Source organism: Corella eumyota, chromosome 6 (assembly GCF_963082875.1).
Source record: "Corella eumyota chromosome 6, kaCorEumy4.1, whole genome shotgun sequence".
Classification (NCBI taxonomy): Eukaryota; Metazoa; Chordata; class Ascidiacea; order Phlebobranchia; family Corellidae; genus Corella; species Corella eumyota.
The window spans coordinates 13,446,449-13,465,043 of record NC_137495.1 but is presented as its reverse complement, the minus strand read 5'-3'; the positions used below and the strand labels follow the sequence as shown (position 1 = coordinate 13,465,043).

Here is an 18,595-nt window from a genome sequence, read left to right as displayed (position 1 = left end):
TGTACGACACAAAAAAGCAATGGAAAAATTTCATTTTTATGTTTTCGGTAGACCGGTGACGATTTGTACAGAACACGGATTTTTACGAGGGCTACTTAACTTTAAAAAACTGGACGGGCAAATGACTCGCCAGTTGGAGCGTTCACAGCAGTATGATTTTAAAATTATTCAGCGTGCGGGCCTAAAACATAACATCGCTGACACGTTATCATGGCACCTTTTGAATCATGTAAATCGTGCAGTGAAATCGAAGAATAGGAATAAATAATCAAAGGGACAGTGGCAACAACGACAAAACCTGCTTCGGAATCAACACTAACGACGCAACAAAAAATGTTGGTGGCACAACGTAACAATCCCCATATTTTAGAATGATTTTGGCTGCCAAAGAAATTAATGTACGGCCTAAACGAGACATAAATTTACCATTAAGTCAAGCAGCTAAATCTTATTACTTTTAATGGGATTTACTAGTTTTGCAAAATAAAGGATTATGTCGGAAATGGGAGAGTGCCGACAACAAAAACTGTTATTTTTAATTACTTGTACCAAAATAAAAGCGCTAAGCAATCACTAAAGTAATGCATGGGGCGCCTTCCACCAGACATTTTGGCATAAAAAAAAACGTTTGATAGGCTTAGTTGCAATTACTATTGGTTTGGCAGTAAAACAGATATAAGCACATTTTGCAATTGTGAACTGTGTGCTTCTTAAAAAAGTCTAATGAGAAAATCAAAATTTCCACTAAAATTACACATGGTGGGATATCCAATAGAAAGAGCTACAATCGACGTGCTATGTCAATTGCTTTGTACCACAAAAGAGAATCGCTACATATTTGTAGCCATGGACTTTTTTTCTAAGTGGCCAGAGGCTAATCCCATACCTGACCAGGAAGCAAAAACTGAAGCCAAATGTTTTAACTTTGCAACTTTTCACACAATTTGGAGTTTCTTGCGAACTATTTTCTGATTAAGACTCCAAGTTTGAGTTATTTTTATTTAAAGGAATTTTAAAATCATTTGGCGTATGTAAAACAAGAACTACTCCCTATTATGCCCAAAGTGATGGAATGGTTGAGTGCTTTAACCGGACCATACTTGCACAGTTATCTATGTACATCGACATCAATCAAAAAGACCAGGACCAATACCTGCCATATTTGTTAATGGCTTATCAAACTGCTATCAATAAAAGCATTCACCTTACACTGGCAGTTATAATTTTTAGAAAACAAATAAATATGCCAATGAATTTTTTTTGGCAGCCCAGAAAACAACCAGTACCCAACGATTAAATACGTTAAACAACACCAAATAGCAGTGGATTCTGCCCACAACGGTTTTACGAGCGTATTACCGTAGCTGATCCCCTAAATGAAGGCGATCCAGTTTGGCTATATTAGCCTATACGAAAAAAAGAAATATTGTTATTCAAACCCTGGCAAGGCCCATTTACAGTTATCCAGCAAATAAACGATTTAGTGTATAAAATTAGACTGTCGCAAAAACACAAACTAAAAGTGGTTAATTGCAATCGACTTATAAGAGAAACTCTCCTCCCACATAGTTTAATAAACCTAACAAACCAAACATGGGTTTACTGCGTGAACCCATGATCAATGCTTCTAGAAGGGCCGACAATAAGCCCTTTTACATGGGGCGTCAATCGCATTCCGAAACAGGTTGCGAAATAACTCTCTTCTATTTTCGCTAACTCACGTATTTAAAAGAATTAAACTGATCGCAACAGTTTTAATGTGGTAGATAAATTTTTTTCGATTACTTAAAAAAAAATAAAAATATTTTTTTAACTTTATAAGTTTCTGTACTTAACCTTCCATTTAGAATTAATATTTCTTAATTGTTACATGACCCTGAAATACCAAAGGTGACAGGTAGACCAGTGCTACTCAAAGTGTAGTGCCGGTACGCAAACCATGGTCTGCTGGTACGCGAAGAGATCCCAGAAAAAAATAAACAGTAATAAAATTTCATGCCACGGGAGATTGGTAGGATATTTAACTCAGATTTTTTTGGTTTTATTTTTTTAATAAGAATACAACTTAATAGTGCGAGTTGTTTTGAAGCAAAAAAAAAAAGAAATAATAAACAGCAACAACTATTTCCTGGTGAAATGATTTGGCTTCACCACAAAATTGGGATTTAAAATTCTTGCTTAGCCTTTGTAATAACAAAAAAACTTAATTACAAGACTTACCGTATTAAAAGACCAAAGTATCATAACAAACCGAAGGTATTCATGGCTGTATAAACACAGGTTTGCTAAATGGTGTGGAGTTTGTATTCGTTTATTAATGGTAATTTTTTGGCAATAAAATACTACAAAATATTAATACGCCTTTCGTACAAAAAAAAAAGTAAAATACATTACATTTAATAGGCAACATCTAATTACCATTATAATAGTTAACTGCACGCTTACCTATTAAACACAGGTTTTGCAAACCATAGGTAATCTTAGATCACATTAAATATTGACTTATAAATAAATGAACAGAAATAAAACATAATTTAACAATGTTAGGTTAATAACTTGTTATAGAGTAATTTAACTTATGATAAAACTAACTGTTTTATTATGCCAACTTAACAAGATTTATTTATTTAATATTTAAGCTATACTTCTAACTTGTTTAAAGGTAAAAGGATTTGGTAAAAATACCTGTTTTATAAAATTCAGAATCATATACCGAAGCCCCAGGCATTAGTACTCCACCATATTGCTTATTTTCATGGTAAGTGATATTTTTGTTGATTTCATTTTGGTGAAAATCACGAATTATGTTGATTTGTGGATTATTAAAGTTTATTACTGCATCTTTAATAAAATAAATTTTAACGGTAAAAAGCTAAAGTTATATGTTTATTCTCAATGTGGGAAGGTTAAATGCGCAACCTAAACATAGAATAACATCAGTTACTCTATCCCAGTCTCGAGTTACCTTTACCAGTTTGGGATATAATATAGATTAAAATTGCCCAGTAATTAAGCTGCTGATTAAGTGCTGGCTCAGCAGAAGTTCATACCGTTCATAGCGCCTTAGTCAAAGGCGCTACAGCATGAGAGCAGTGGAAATTGAACCTTCGACCTAATGGTGGTGTAGCGAGTATTCTTACCACTACGCCATGCTGCCGGTTTTGCTAATACGTTGCGCAAAATAATGTTTTGTTAAGTCTATATATAAATTAAGACTTGGTCTGCTTTCTATAGTCGGGCAAACCCACTTATATTAAATTAACAAACAACTTACTTGGAGGCAAATTCCTTGAAATTTCAGCAAAATCACCGCCAGAAACATTTAAACTAAAAGGTTCTGCTTGCAAGTTCTGTAAAATTTAAGTTAATACAAAATTAAAGTGTCATTACAATTTATTATAAGTAAACCAGTAAATTATTGTTACATTAAGAATTCACTTGTACTTTACAGTTCTAAAAAAAACTTTTGTATTTTATAGTCCTAGCTGACTCTCTCTAGTACATTATGGTCCTCGCTAATTCTTTTTTTACATTTACAGCCATTACTAATTCCATCTCGTATCCATGATTTAAAATTTTTTTTACGAGAACCATTTAGTACAAGTGTTTCATTAAAGTTAAAAGGTGTACCTACAGTTTTATTACAAAAATATTAAATTTTTTAGTAGTATTAGGTTAGTACTAAAATTTTTACTAATAACAAGATACCTGGGAATTTAAATTTAATTGTGGATTATTATTGTTTGGCAACTCTGGATCATTATTGTTTGGCAACTCTGAATCATTATTGTTTGTCAACTCTGGATCATTATGGTTTGGCAACTCTGGATCATTATTGTTTGGCAACTCTGGATCATTATTGTTTGGCAACTCTGAATCCTTATTGTTTGTCAACTCTGGATCATTATTGTTTGGCAACTCTGGATCATTATTGTTTGGCAACTCTGGATCATTATTGTTTGGCAACACTAAAGCATTCAATTCATTGGTTTCTTCCATAATAAAAATTTCGAACAAAATTTAATAGTTTTCGATGATATTATTTTTAGCAAGACACCTGAAAACTTAACACAAAAGTTCGTATTCTGATAACACTCATTTTAAATTACATTTAATTCCCTAACGACTTTTTCAATGTCAAAAATACACCAACACTATTTTATATACAGATATAAACAAAAAAGTATATTTTAAATAAGGTGCCTTTAAGCAAAATCTATTTGAAATAAGGTGGTCTCAAGCAGCAAGGTAAATACTGTCTTTCATTTGTCTAATTTTTCCTTTTTATTCATGACCAGTGTTTCCGCTAAGAAAAAAACCCTACTGCACAGGTGCCCAAAAAAGCGCACAATCTCAAAATCGAGTGCACAGGTGCCTAATTTCTTTTAAACCCACAAATGTCACTTGAATATATAACTTTCCCCTTCCAAGCCTTATAAACAAGATCAATTTATGATCAATTTATATGTTTTTTTAAAAAATAATACGTAAGTTAACGAATAAAACTGCTGACATATTGTTTGTGCGCTTACATAATCGTCGTTATTAATAACGGTTCTCGATTCAGTAGTGCGTCGTTTTGTGCCTTTTTTAAATTTCTGTAGTTTATCCTTAATTCACACCACGGGTCTCTTGTTTTAAAAATGTTCATCTACATTTTCACATATACTTAACTTTAAAAATTTTAAAAATTTTGTTAAATTGGCGTTCTTTTTTGCGCAGCCCCAAGATTTTACTGCGCAGGTGCCCTGCAAAGTTGCAGGTTTTGCAAAGTTGCACGTTTTGCGCTTAAAGGAAACACTGTTCATGACTTATTTCTTACAAATTGGTGAATATTTAATTGACCTGTAATTGACCAATCAAGCAACATTAAAGTATAAACGTTCAAAACGATTATATGTTATAAGAACCTTAACCGGCAGCATGGTGTAGTGGTAAGAACACTTGCTACATCATTATGAGATCATGAGTTTAATTCCCACAGTTTTCATGCTGTAGCGCCCATGAGTAAGGCATTATAAACAGTATAAACTCCTGCTGACCCAGCACTTAATCAGCGGTCCTACTAAAAACAGATAGAAGATGTATATTACGATGAAATAATGCCTATTTTATCAATATTTAGCTATTTTCTAGGCGACCGGGGCGTAGAGGATGTGTTATACGTACAACTAATGCTTAAAACACCATTATTTGGATATTTTCTTAGCGACCGGGGGGTAGAGGGTGTGTTATACGTACAACTAATGCTTAAAACATCATTATTTGGATATTTTCTTGGCGACCGGGGGGTAGAGGGTGTGTTATACGTACAACTAATGCTTAAAACACCATTATTTGGATATTTTCTTGGCGACCGGGGGGTAGAGGATGTGTTACACGTACAACTAATGCTTAAAACACCATTATTTGGATATTTTCTTAGCGACCGGGGGGTGGAGGGTGTGTTATACGTACAACTAATGCTTAAAACATCATTATTTGGATATTTTTTGGCGACCGGGGGGTAGAGGATGTGTTATACGTACAACTAATGCTTAAAACACCATTATTTGGATGTCTATTTCCTTGGCGACCGGGGGGTAGAGTGTGTGTTATACGTACAACTAATGCTTAAAACATCATTATTTGGATATTTTTTTGGCGACCGGGGGGTAGAGGATGTGTTATACGTACAACTAATGCTTAAAACACCATTATTTGGATATTTTCTTAGCGACCGGGGGGTAGAGGGTGTGTTATACGTACAACTAATGCTTCAAACACCATTATTTGGATATTTTCTTAGCGACCGGGGGGTAGAGGGTGTGTTATACGTATAACTAATGCTTAAAACACCATTAATTGTCTATTTCCTTGGCGACCGGGGGGTAGAGGGTGTGTTATACGTACAACTAATGCTTAAAACATCATTATTTGGATATTTCCTTGGCGACCGGGGGGTAGAGGGTGTGTTATACGTACAACTAATGCTTAAAACACCATTATTTGGATATTTTCTTGGTGACCAGGGGGTAGAGGATGTGTTATACGTACAACTAATGCTTAAAACACCATTATTTGGATATTTTCTTAGCGACCGGGGGGTAGAGGGTGTGTTATACGTACAACTGATGCTTAAAACACCATTATTTGGATATTTTCTTAGCGACCGGGGGGTAGAGGGTGTGTTATACGTACAACTAATGCTTAAAACATTATCAAAATATATTTTTATTGTTATAAAACGAAAATATATTTTTATTGTTATAAAATTTTGCAATCTTTGCAACATTATGACGGCATAATAAAAGCGGTGACTTTCTGGTAAAATTTTTTTCGGATGATAAATTATCTTGTTATTTTGTTTTACTGGCTTAAGGGAGGTTGGGAATTAAATAATTTACAACCTGACAAAAAATGAATTAAAAAAACATAAATAAATCAGTTTGCTTGTCACAAACTGATAGAAAGTTAGATCTAGGTTTACAGAAAATTATCTAGTACCAGATTTAAAACTTTAGTTTATTTTAAAAGAAATGGATTGCGCAATTTAATATAAAGCACCCGACTTAAAAGCATAACTAATTTTATTATTTAAAGCATTAGATCAATAATGAATAAATTAAAGAAAACGATGAAAAAATGGCTTTGTCCAACGTGCAAGAATAGTTGCCAATTTGATGGCATTTTATGCGAAATTTGCATAAACTGGTTTCACGCTTCGTGCGAAAAATTAAAACCGGCGGAATTTAAGCGTCTGTCTCTAAAAAATTCCAAGCCATACATATGCAGAGATTGTTGCAAAAATAACAAAGGGGCGTTTGACTACAGTATGAGTCTTATGAGGCTAAACCAGGTACAAATAAGTTAAATAAACAATTTTTTAAACTACAAAACGGCTATTGAAAAAAAGCTATACGTAAATTGAATAGGCCTAACCTTACTTGAAAATACCGAATTAAACTTACTTATTTAAGGACAAAAACTTATTTAAGGACCGAATTAAACTTACTTATTTAAGGACAAATACTTACAAGATTTAATTATATTACAAAAAAAGTTAAAACAGCAAAACTTTTATGTTTTTTAATTAAAAAAAACTAAAGATCAAAAAATTTATTTCAGGCAAGGCTGGCAGGGTGGGAAGATCTAGTAACTTCTTTAGAACGTGAGAAGATTCTTGTAAATATTGATTTTAAAATGCCCGATAGATCTTTTTCCACAGATAATCTACAAACCGATATTTATTCCCAGCATATACTTGAAATATGCGAGTATAATGTCGGTAAATTGGCTGTTCGCACAACACCAAATGGAAGCTGTCTTTTTAATGCCGTTTCCATATGTCTATGTGGAAATGAGTCAATGAGCGTAGAACTAAGAGTTCGCGCATGTTTACAAATGTTTCAACAAGAGAAATATTTAACAAAACATGAAAAAACATCAAAAATATTCTTGGTTTCCCCAAATTTTCGCGATTCACTTATGGATTGTGCTTCTTTGTGTGGGTTTTCATCCATCTACACCATAGTTGCACTTGCACAGGTTATCAATTTACCCATCCGCTCAATTTACCCGCCATGTAATGGAACAAACGATTTGGCATACGAGTTGTTATGCAAGACGGTTTACCCTGGCTTAGCCCCTCAAAGTTCTTCATATTCAATTTCGATTTTATGGACTAAATGCGGGGGGAAAATACCAATTCCTAAAAATAAAACATGGACTGCGAACCACTTCGTCCCTGTCCTCAATAAGCAAGATGACACTGTTAAATATACGTCATCCAATGAAAGTGAAGAAGAAAATGATATGTACCAAGAAGAAAATGATATGTCAAAAAGTCGAGAAGAAATTGATATGACAAAAAAGCAAGAAGATAATGATATGCCGAAAACTCAGGAAGAAAATGTTATGGCAAAAATGCAAGAAGAAAATGATATGCCAAAATTGCAAAAAGAAAATGACATGCCAAAATTGCAAGAAGAAAATGATATGCCAAAGTTGCAAGAAGAAAGTGACATGCCAAAAATGCAAGAGGATAATAATATAGAACGTAACTCGCGTGTTAACTTACTAAATAAACTTCTATATAATAAATTTTTAGAGACCGATGATTTGTTAAACTATTTAACTACAAATACATTGTCTGCACAGGTTTTAAATTCAGTTCCTAAAGGAAGAAAAGATAATGTATTTTATTTGATCTACAATGATGATAATGCGAAAAGAAAATCTGACGGCAAATGCAATCGCTTCGAAGACGACAGCGGAGCTTTCATTAAGTTTTCTAATAAAAAACACTATTTTGTTTACAAAAATTTTCATTTTCAGTATGTTGAAAAGAAAAATGAAAAATATTGGACGATAATACAAAAGAAACGAATACAAGTTGATCCTCAACCTTGTGAAAGAGAAATATTATGTTTACGTAGAATCTATTCAAAATCTAAAAACAACGAATTGTACAAACGAAGAATATCATATGTAGATAAATTTCCAGCAGGAGTTGAACAAAAGCATATCGCAGTAATTGAATACATGGGCATATTTCCCGGTCATACACCCCACGGAAATCAAAAAAGTGATATAAGAAAGTACATTCGAACACCAAAAAACACAATGGATGAAGTTAAGGAACGGGTTGTGTCAGCAAACATACCAAGAAATATATATCAAGAAATGGTTATTACTGATTTTGAAAACGCACCCAGAGATTTGAAACAGGTTCAAAATGCCAAGTATCAGGCTAATTTATTAAATAGGCCGGCTGGTCAAAAATGCTCAAATGTTGCAGATGATATGCAACATATCCTATCCATTTTTCACGAAAGTGATTACATTCAAGAGATAATTCACACAAATAAACAACCACCTTCAATTGTAGTATATAAAAATGAGCAAATGACTGATCTTCAAAATTTATTTTTATCGACGTCGCCTTTTCCCTTCATTGTTGGAGTTGATAGAACTTTCAACCTGGGTCCGGTATTTGTAACGGTAATGGTTTATCAACACCCCAATCTCGTCAGAGCAGTTACAAATGACCCGCCTGTTGTCATGGGACCACTATATCTACATTGGGATGGATCCTATGAAACTTACCACCGATTTTTTAGGTAAATGTATTCTAGTTTGGCGACTGTTAGTTAAACTAAAAAAAAAAATTATTTAGCTTTTTAAATTTCTTAATAGCAATAATGCGTTTTTTTTCAGTCATGTACAGTGCAAAATTTTTGTGAAGGGACAACATTTAAAAAATGTTTTTTTTGGCACTGATGACGAAAAGGGCCTTCGAAAGGCCCTTGCTAGTTGTTTTCCAGGCGTTCAGCATGTGTTATGCACAAAACACGTACTTACAAAATAAAGTCGGTGCAACCAGACAGGAGTTACGTAAGGTAGTCGGTGACATTTTTGGGCCGAATGGGTTACTAAATACCAAAACCGAGAAAGAGTTTATATTTATTGAAACGTCTCTTCAACAACAATATAATTTAATGTTCCAAAACAAAGAAAAGGATCTGTTCCTTTTTTATTTTCTAAATCTAACTAAGAAGCTGAAACAAAATGTGTGGGAACCAATTGGTTTCGGATTGGAAAGTGCTTAAATTACCCGGGCTAATACAAAAATTAGAAAAAATAACAGACCTGCAAATATGCGATATGAAGAGAGCCATTTATGGCGAAGGAAATTACATTGTTTCAAAACATATTAAAGGGGTTGTTGTGAATAAATATACTTGGGAGTCATATTCTGAAGCAGAGAAAAGCAAAAGGTTTAATAAATTATTAAGATACCAAATAGAAAACAAAATTGTTATATCAAGTGATGGGCAATTTAAAATGCCAAAAAAATCCAAGGTTGCAAAGAAGCCTTATCAAAGGAAGAGGCCAAGATCGTCTCGTACAAAATAATTTTTAATGTAAAATCAAACTTTTTTTGATGAATTTTTTTGTTTCAGTTTTCTTTCCAAGTATTTTTCTGTTTTAATTGGTCGCTAATACAATAGCTAAAACATGATGTTTTGAACATTAGTTGTACGTATAAGCCAACTCCTACCCCCGGTCGTCAAAAAAATATCCAAATAATAATGTTTTAAGCATCAGTTGTACGTATAACACATCCTCTACCCCCCGGTCGCTAAGAAAATATCCAAATAATGGTGTTTTAAGCATTAGTTGTACGTATAACACATCCTCTACCCCCCGGTCGCTAAGAAAATATCCAAATAATGGTGTTTTAAGCATTAGTTGTACGTATAACACACCCTCTACCCCCCGGTGGCTAAGAAAATATCCAAATAATGATGTTTTAAGCATTAGTTGTACGTATAACACACCCTCTACCCCCCGGTCGCCAAGGAAATAGACAATTAATGGTGTTTTAAGCATTAGTTGTACGTATAACACATCCTCTACCCCCCGGTCGCTAAGAAAATATCCAAATAATGGTGTTTTAAGCATTAGTTGTACGTATAACACATCCTCTACCCCCCGGTCGCTAAGAAAATATCCAAATAATGGTGTTTTAAGCATCAGTTGTACGTATAACACATCTTCTACCCCCCGGTCGCTAAGAAAATATCCAAATAATGGTGTTTTAAGCATTAGTTGTACGTATAACACATCCTCTACCCCCCGGTCGCCAAGAAAATATCCAAATAATGGTGTTTTAAGCATTAGTTGTACGTATAACACACCCTCCACCCCCGGTCGCTAAGAAAATATCCAAATAATGATGTTTTAAGCATTAGTTCTACGTATAACACATCCTCTACCCCCCGGTCGCTAAGAAAATATCCAAATAATGGTGTTTTAAGCATTAGTTGTACGTATAACACATCCTCTACCCCCCGGTCGCCAAGAAAATATCCAAATAATGGTGTTTTAAGCATTAGTTGTACGTATAACACACCCTCTACCCCCCGGTCGCTAAGAAAATATCCAAATAATGATGTTTTAAGCATTAGTTGTACGTATAACACACCCTCTACCCCCCGGTTGCTAAGAAAATATCCAAATAATGGTGTTTTAAGCATCAGTTGTACGTATAACACATCCTCTATCCCCGGTCGCCTAGAAAATAGCTAAATATTGATAAAATAGGCATTATTTCATCGTAATATACATCTTCTACCTCCCGGTCGTCGCCGGTCGTCGCCGGTCGCTCCCGGGCTGTTTTTAGTAGGACCCCTTAATCAGCAGCGTAATCACCGGGCAATTATTATCTATGGTCGGTCTTATGCTGGCATCACACGCTGTAGACTGAACCTTTATGTCAAATCTTCTGGTCCCCACGTACGCTAGCACGCATTTTTTACCTCAAAAGCACCTATTTTTTCCGTTTTAAATATACATTTTTAAAATAAAAAAAATTATATTTTTTATTATATATGCTAGCGTGAATTTTTAACCAAAAAAGATCTGTCTTTGTTAGTTTTAAATTTTGGTTTTTATTAAATCGTTACTAATACAAACTTGTTTTCATAACATTGTTAATAATACTAGCTTAAAGTTGAAAGAATTTCTATGTTTAACTTACACGAAACATGAATGACTTTGTAGCGACCTTCGAGTTAGTTGTTTATATCAACAGATTAGTTGACACATTTACGTCTAACGCCACAACCACCAATAAAATATTTTAATTATTTGTCCTCCACTACGAAACATTAAATTGCGAAAAAATAAAACAAACTTAAAAATTATTTATATATTTTAAATAATTATTTTAATACTTAAACCAAAAAAGGGTTTATTGTTACCAGAAGATTATCGATCAGTTACCTTACTAAAAGAAGATTACGAAATTTGATTTAGTTAAAAAATTGAAACATCAAAAATAATTTGAACATATAACATAGTTACTCAGCCCAAAATAAATATTTTATTATATTATATACAAATCTTTGTGTTAACTTATTATTTTTATTCCTTTTTAAATCGTTAAATTGATTTTGTCGTTTTTAACCGTCGTATTAATATAACAAAGTACTGTGAAAGCCCCAGCAAGAGGTCCTTGTTTCGATCCCCACTGCTTTCATTCTGTAGCGCTATTTAGTTCAACTATAAGTAGTATAAAATTCTGCTGAACCAACACTTTTTTTTGTGATAGGTTTTGATATTTTTATTGGCTAAGTGTGTGCTGTTATGACGTGTATGAGCTATCCGTAAACGCCGGGCTCAAGGGCGAATAGTGTGGCAATGGTGCAGCTCAAACCTGAAACCCTTCGGCTCGTAATCCGCTGCCATGACCACTTAACCACACTACTGGACTGCTGAGCCAACACTTATTTAGTAGCATAACTATCAGGCAACAACCCCACCTTAACTTGAAAACAATTTAAAAATATTACTCTAAAATAAATTTTTTTTACAATATGTATTTATGATGCTAAAATATGTACATTAAAAACGAATTTTACTAAAGTAAACTATTTAAAAAAATGATTTTTAGACAGAATTTTATATATACATAAAGAGACAGTGCTAAAATAATTTAAATTTTTGAATTTTATATTTCATCAAATTAACAAAAATCTTAAAATTTTAGTTTTGTTTGTTTTCGGTCTCGGAAAGCAGGGGTTGTTCATTTAATGTGTTTACGTAGTTGTCATTGTAGTTAAGAGTGCTGCTCACATCTAAAAAAAATAGAAAAAATGCATTACCAATACGTCTTGTATTTTATTTATCCTCAATGTGGGAAGGATGACTTCATGGCTTAAACATAGAGTTACATCAGTTACCTTGACCCAGTCTCAAGTTGCCTTTGGTAGTTTGGGATATTAAAGATTATAATTGCCCAGTAGTTATTTTGCTGATTTTAGTGCTGGCTCAGCAGGAGTTCATACCGTTTATAGCGCCTTACACAAGGGCGCTACAGCATGAGAGCAGTGGTGTAGCAAGTGTTTTTACCACTACACCACGCTGCCAGTATTGATTATAACTGTTAGCTTATTAAGCTGCTGATTGAGTGCTGGCTCAGCAGGAGTTCAAAAAATTATTTTTCTACAAAATAAATATTTTATAAATAAAATTTAAAAGTACATACCCGAAAGATTGACAACATTCTTTGTATCCAAGTTGGTAGAAAAAATGTTTTCTTGAATGCATTCAGTGGGATTTGAACTCGATGCGTCTTGCTTTGCCTTTGGTAGAATTAAACCAAATTTGCCAGAGTCTAAAAAAAAGATAAAAATTAATAATTTACTAAAGTTATGATGGTTAAAACATTTGGCTTCACTACATGAAGTTTTTGGTTCGATCCCCACTACTTTAAAGATGTAACACCCTTAAGTGGTCTGGTGTAGTGGTAAGAACACTTGCTTCACCACACATGAGGCCGTAGGTTCAATCCCCATTGATCTCATGCTGTAGCGCCCTTGAGTAAGGTGCTATAAACGGTATGAACTCCTGCTGAGCCAACACTTAATCAGCAGCTTAATTATCGGGCAATTATAATCTATAATATCCCAAACTGCCACAGGCAACTCAAGACTGGGTCAAGGTAACTGATGTAACTCTATGTTTAAGCTATGAAGTCAGCCTTCCCACATTGAAGATAAATAATTTAACATGAAAATGGTGAAAAATTTTTTTCACCGGCATTTTTTTCGCTATTCAGTTTTGAATTCTTAATTTCATCAAATAAAGGTTGGATTCCAATCATTTTATGAATTTCAGAAGCTGTGAAACCCAAAATCCGTTCCAAGTTGTTTACATACTTGTAAACATAACGCCTAAAACAAAAAAAATATTAAAATTTTTTTTTTAAAAAATAAAAAAAAAACAGAATTCTTTTTGTTTATATATTTATTTATCTTTGATGCCGGAAGATCGACTTCACGACCAACTTTTGTTACCGTGACCAAGTCTCGAGTTGTCTTTGCCAGTTTGGAATGTTATTGATTATAAATGCCCGATAATTATGCCGCTGATTAAGTGCTGGCTCAGCAAGAGTTCATACCGTTTATAGCACCTTACTCAAGGGCGGTACAGCATGAAATCATTGGGGATCGAACCTAAGACCTCATGTAGTGATGCTAAGTGTTCTCATTATTATGACTCGCTGTCTGATTTATTTAAAGATTTGGAAAGTTTATAAAACTAAAATGTTAAAGCCAATATGCCAAAAAAACTAGTTACCTTCACATATCAAAATTTTGAAACAACATATTAAAAAAATTTGTTTAAATTTTTAATATTATAGTATTTTCCAAAGAAGGGTTAAGATAAAGAAAAACAAATCGATGTTAACATTTATTTGTAATAAAAACATTGAACATTTTATTACCTTGCTGGACATTTGACGATGATATTTTTATCGTAATAATACCGAATTCCTCTTGATAATTTCTCGTACGTCATTTTTGGTTTATTTTTTCTTAAGCCCCATCGTCTAAAAAAATTACAGAATTTAATTGATAAAGTTAATATATAACTTTTTATTTATTTATCCTTGATGTAGAAAGGTCGACTTCACAGCCTATACATAGAGTAATATTTGTTACCCCAACCCAGTCTCGGGTTTAGCTTGCCAGTTTAGGATATTATTGATTTTTTGTATACATATGTTTATCCTCGATGTGGGAAGGTCGAATGCGCGACCTAAACATAAAGTAACATTTGTTACTCTGACCCAGTCCCGAGTTGCCTGTGGCAAATCAGGATATTATATAGATTTTAATTGCCTGATAATTATGCTGCTGATTAAGTGCTTGCTCAGCAAGAGTTCATACCGTTTATATCGCCTTACTTAAGGGCGCTACAGCATGAGAGCAGTGGGAATTAAACACACGACCTCATGGTGTTTTTTTTTTTGTTCTTACCACTACACCACGCTGCCAGTTTTGCCCGATAAATAATCTGCTGATTTTTTTAGATTACTGGAAGTTGTTTAGTTTTTAATGCTTTAATCAAGGGCACTACAGTATGAATGCAGTGGGGATCAAACCCTCAACCTTATGTCTTAAAGCCCAAAGAAACTTCTACAATAAGCCGCTTTATAGCAACCACTAATAAAAAAAATATTAAAAAACTTTGGATGTAAAATATAAAAATGGTAGAAATTACTTTGCCACTTTATCAGGTTCTTCCATTTTAAACTGCCATTTTTCGCCGGTCCATTTAATCAGATTTTTACAGGTTGGATCGCATAATAACTTTAATAAAAACTGCCACAACGGAATAGGAATGTAATGGTTAGAACTTTTGAATTTATTAAATAAGTTCCTGGGCAACACCGGCTCCCTCGTGGTGGACCCTGAATGTTCGTAGAATCTCAAGTTTAATCTCAGCGAAGATAATTCTGGGGTGTCGTTACACAGAAAGTAGGTGATTTCCCAAACCAAAGAAGGGGACTCCTGTACAATATAAGTTGTAGTCAGAGTACAAGTTAATTTCTTAGAATTTTTTAATATAACCAAAATATAAACCAATATTTTTCACTAAACTTAAAACCTAATCTTTCAGTAAGAACATGCAGAGACATATTAGTTACAACCGGAGCTATATACGGCTGTGGTGGTGCTCAAACCAGAAACCTTTTGCACACCAACCCAATATTAAAGCAGTGAACAACTAAGTTTTGTTTACCTGCATTTTTGTGGCCGCGATCATGTGACACCAAGTCACGTTTCCAACGTACATTCGAGTTTGTAGCGCCTCTGGTGGAATAATAGACTACTTTAGTCGCAAGATGGCGCAAAAGAATCGATTTGGTAAAGTTGTCATCTTCGCCATAAATACCAGAACCTCTAAGTGCACATGTGACCAGTTTCTACAAAATATTATGTTGTCAATAATAAAAAAAACAAAAGCAGACAATTATATGCCGAGTAGACCGACAGCGTGGTGTAGTAGTAAGAACACTTGGTACACCACCATAAGGTCGTGGATTCCATCCTCCTTACTCTCATGCTGTAGCGCCCTTGAGTAAGGTGTTATAAACAATATAAATTTCTGTTGAGCCAGCACTTAATCAGCAGCATAATTATCAAACAATTATTATATATAATATCTCAAACTACCACAGGCAACTTGAGACTGGGTTGAACTAACTATTGTTACTCTATGTTTGGGACACTTGTTCGACTTTCCCGCATCGAGGATAAAGACATAAAAAAAAAAATAAAAATAATGTGACTTTACCTAAAATGTTTCCATTTTTCATCTTTTTTTTCGTTCCACTCCAGCACAAGCTCCTTCGCGGTTTCTTTGTACTTCTGTATGACGTCACAGAAGAGTAACAGTAAATAGTGTCCTCACTAGCACCCACTAGTGGTTCCATGGTTCAATTTGGTCCGAAAGCCTCGATTGAGCTCGTGTAGAGACAATAACCGACATTGTTTGCACAACAAGCCTCCAGCACGTTCATTGTTCCTATATGACGTCATAATATATTAAAGAATAGGCTGTAGTAATCTGCACCATTTAAGTTCTAGAATAAATAAACCATGTTGTCGAATTCTAATATAACAACGACGTAATTTATGACATCACAATGCCTACCTCCAACATTTATTTTCCATAATTTTTGGCAAGGAACTAATTCCTTGTAATCGATGACACTGGCCTTATGCAAAACCACATAACATCCTTGTACGACTGACATGAGACTACTACAATCTATGATGTCACACTTAATCCATTCAACTTTCATGTTGGCATCTAAAAAAATAAATCAAATAGAAATTAAAAAAAAATTAAAATTTTATAAAAAATATCGAATATAAATACTTAATACCACGCATAAAATTAAATTATTAAAATTTTGTGTTTTAAATAAACTTCATTTTTTTAAACTGACAACAAACCAATAAATTTTGGAATATTCCTACTCGTTAAATTGATATTTTGTTTAGTAATCCTTTGGGGAAACCACCAACCCCGTCCCCTTTCTTGCTCCCCTAAATATTGTCTCTAGAATGTTGATCATTTCTTGTTTATCCTCCATCGGCCAGTTAATCTTGTTGTTGTTTCCCGTCCCACGATCGATCATCATGTGCTTGTTCCTGAAAACAATTTTATTCAGTTAATAATTTGTAAATATTTTAAACCTAATTTTAATATTTGATTTGTTAAACTTTCATGTATTTATTCGTTCTTGATATGGGAAGATTGACTTCATGACCTAAACTATGAGCAACATCAGTTACCCCGTCCCAGTCTTTAGTTGCCTTTGGTAGTTCGAGATATTTTTTTTTTGTATATATCTTTATCCTCGATGTGTGAAAGTCTAAAGCACAACTTAAACATAGAGAAACATCAGTTACTCCGACCCAGTCTTGAGTTGCCTGTGTCAGTTTGAGATATTATAGATTATAATTGCTTGATAATTATGCTGCTAATTAAGTGCTGGCTCAGCAGAAGTTTATACCGTTTATAGCGCCTTACTCAAGGGCACAACAACATACGAGCAGTTAGGATTGAACCCAGAACCTTATGTAGTGTAGCCAAGTGTTCTGACCACTATACCTTATTGCTAGCTCACTGAACCAATAAGAATCAAACCGCAGACTGCGGGTTAGTCTTTCTAATGCTTAATTATTGTGCCGACAAAATTACATTCTTAATGTGAACAACAACCTGTAGAAGAACATAGTTGTGCAGGGGTCGTATAATTCGTACATTTTCTTGAAGTCTAGCACCTCAGTAATGTCAACCAAGTAAACAACAGCAAAGTTCTTCACTTCGTCAGCTATACAATACAAGGTCTAAACATTAAAAATTGTTGATTTATTAAAATGTCACATACAGAATTCTAAAGCAAAATATTTGTGTTGTATAAACGTCAAAATTAAATATTTCGCAGAATGACCAAAAAAAACTTAATTTTATCAATAAAACATTTTGTTTTTTTAAATTTAAAATTATGGCACCTTAACACTACACAGAATATTATTCTATAGAAACTTAATTTTCTGTACTAAATTAATTTTAATTAAACTTTCTTTAAACATTAAAAACATATTTCTAAAAAGTCTAAGAAAATAACACAAATCCACTTTTTCAGCAAAAATATTAAACTTATGCCTAGTTTACCTAAAATTTTGTCCAAAATATCGTTTCTTAATACGTGAAAATTATAAAATTCGACGCCGTAACAAAACTTAAACATTATTGAACTTATTTGTATTTAAAATCATTAAATACCTCGTCCATTTTCATGCAGGCCGGGTCCCAATCGTGACCGAACCGAATCACGACAACTTTTTCTTGCTCGTTTAAGATCGATTGATCGACTTGCCAGCCGTTTGTAAAATGGGGAAGCATGTACGACACCTTTCATCTACACCAACCACTACCAAATATATAATTTAAACACAACTTTTTAAACTGGTTTTATTATTTCGTGCAATTTCGTAAAATTTTTCGCAAAACTAAAAATCCAAAAATTTGTACGAGCAAAAGTTTACGCTGTTTTGTGTTTATCCAATTTGTTAAAACATCTGTTAATGCGTAAAAGTTTATCCTTAAATGATTTGAAGAAATCAATATTATAAATAAGAAAGTGTGTAGCTGTAGGCTTGTAAAGGTAATTTAAAAGATTGTTTAGTAAACAGTAAATTTTTTGTTTTAAAGATGACCTTATACACTTACTGGGAGACAAGTT

General features: G+C 33.6%; 2 protein-coding genes across 2 annotated transcripts; both read right to left on the bottom strand.

Moving 5' to 3' along the window:
• Window positions 1–12,377: 12,377 nt before the first annotated feature.
• LOC145755432 (protein C-ets-2-like) lies at window positions 12,378–15,670 on the bottom strand. Its single transcript, XM_082571665.1, has 6 exons — window positions 15,577–15,670; window positions 15,055–15,344; window positions 14,276–14,380; window positions 13,585–13,721; window positions 13,034–13,162; window positions 12,378–12,623 (listed from the first exon to the last, which is right to left on the bottom strand). Exons 1-6 carry the CDS (start codon window positions 15,628–15,630, stop codon window positions 12,532–12,534), a joined length of 807 nt encoding a protein of 268 aa, XP_082427791.1. The 5' UTR covers window positions 15,631–15,670; the 3' UTR covers window positions 12,378–12,531.
• Window positions 15,671–16,840: 1,170 nt separating this feature from the next.
• On the bottom strand, window positions 16,841–18,255 carry LOC145754709 (thioredoxin-like protein 4A). Its single transcript, XM_082570812.1, has 3 exons — window positions 18,136–18,255; window positions 17,569–17,696; window positions 16,841–16,994 (listed from the first exon to the last, which is right to left on the bottom strand). Exons 1-3 carry the CDS (start codon window positions 18,253–18,255, stop codon window positions 16,841–16,843), a joined length of 402 nt encoding a protein of 133 aa, XP_082426938.1.
• Window positions 18,256–18,595: the final 340 nt, after the last annotated feature.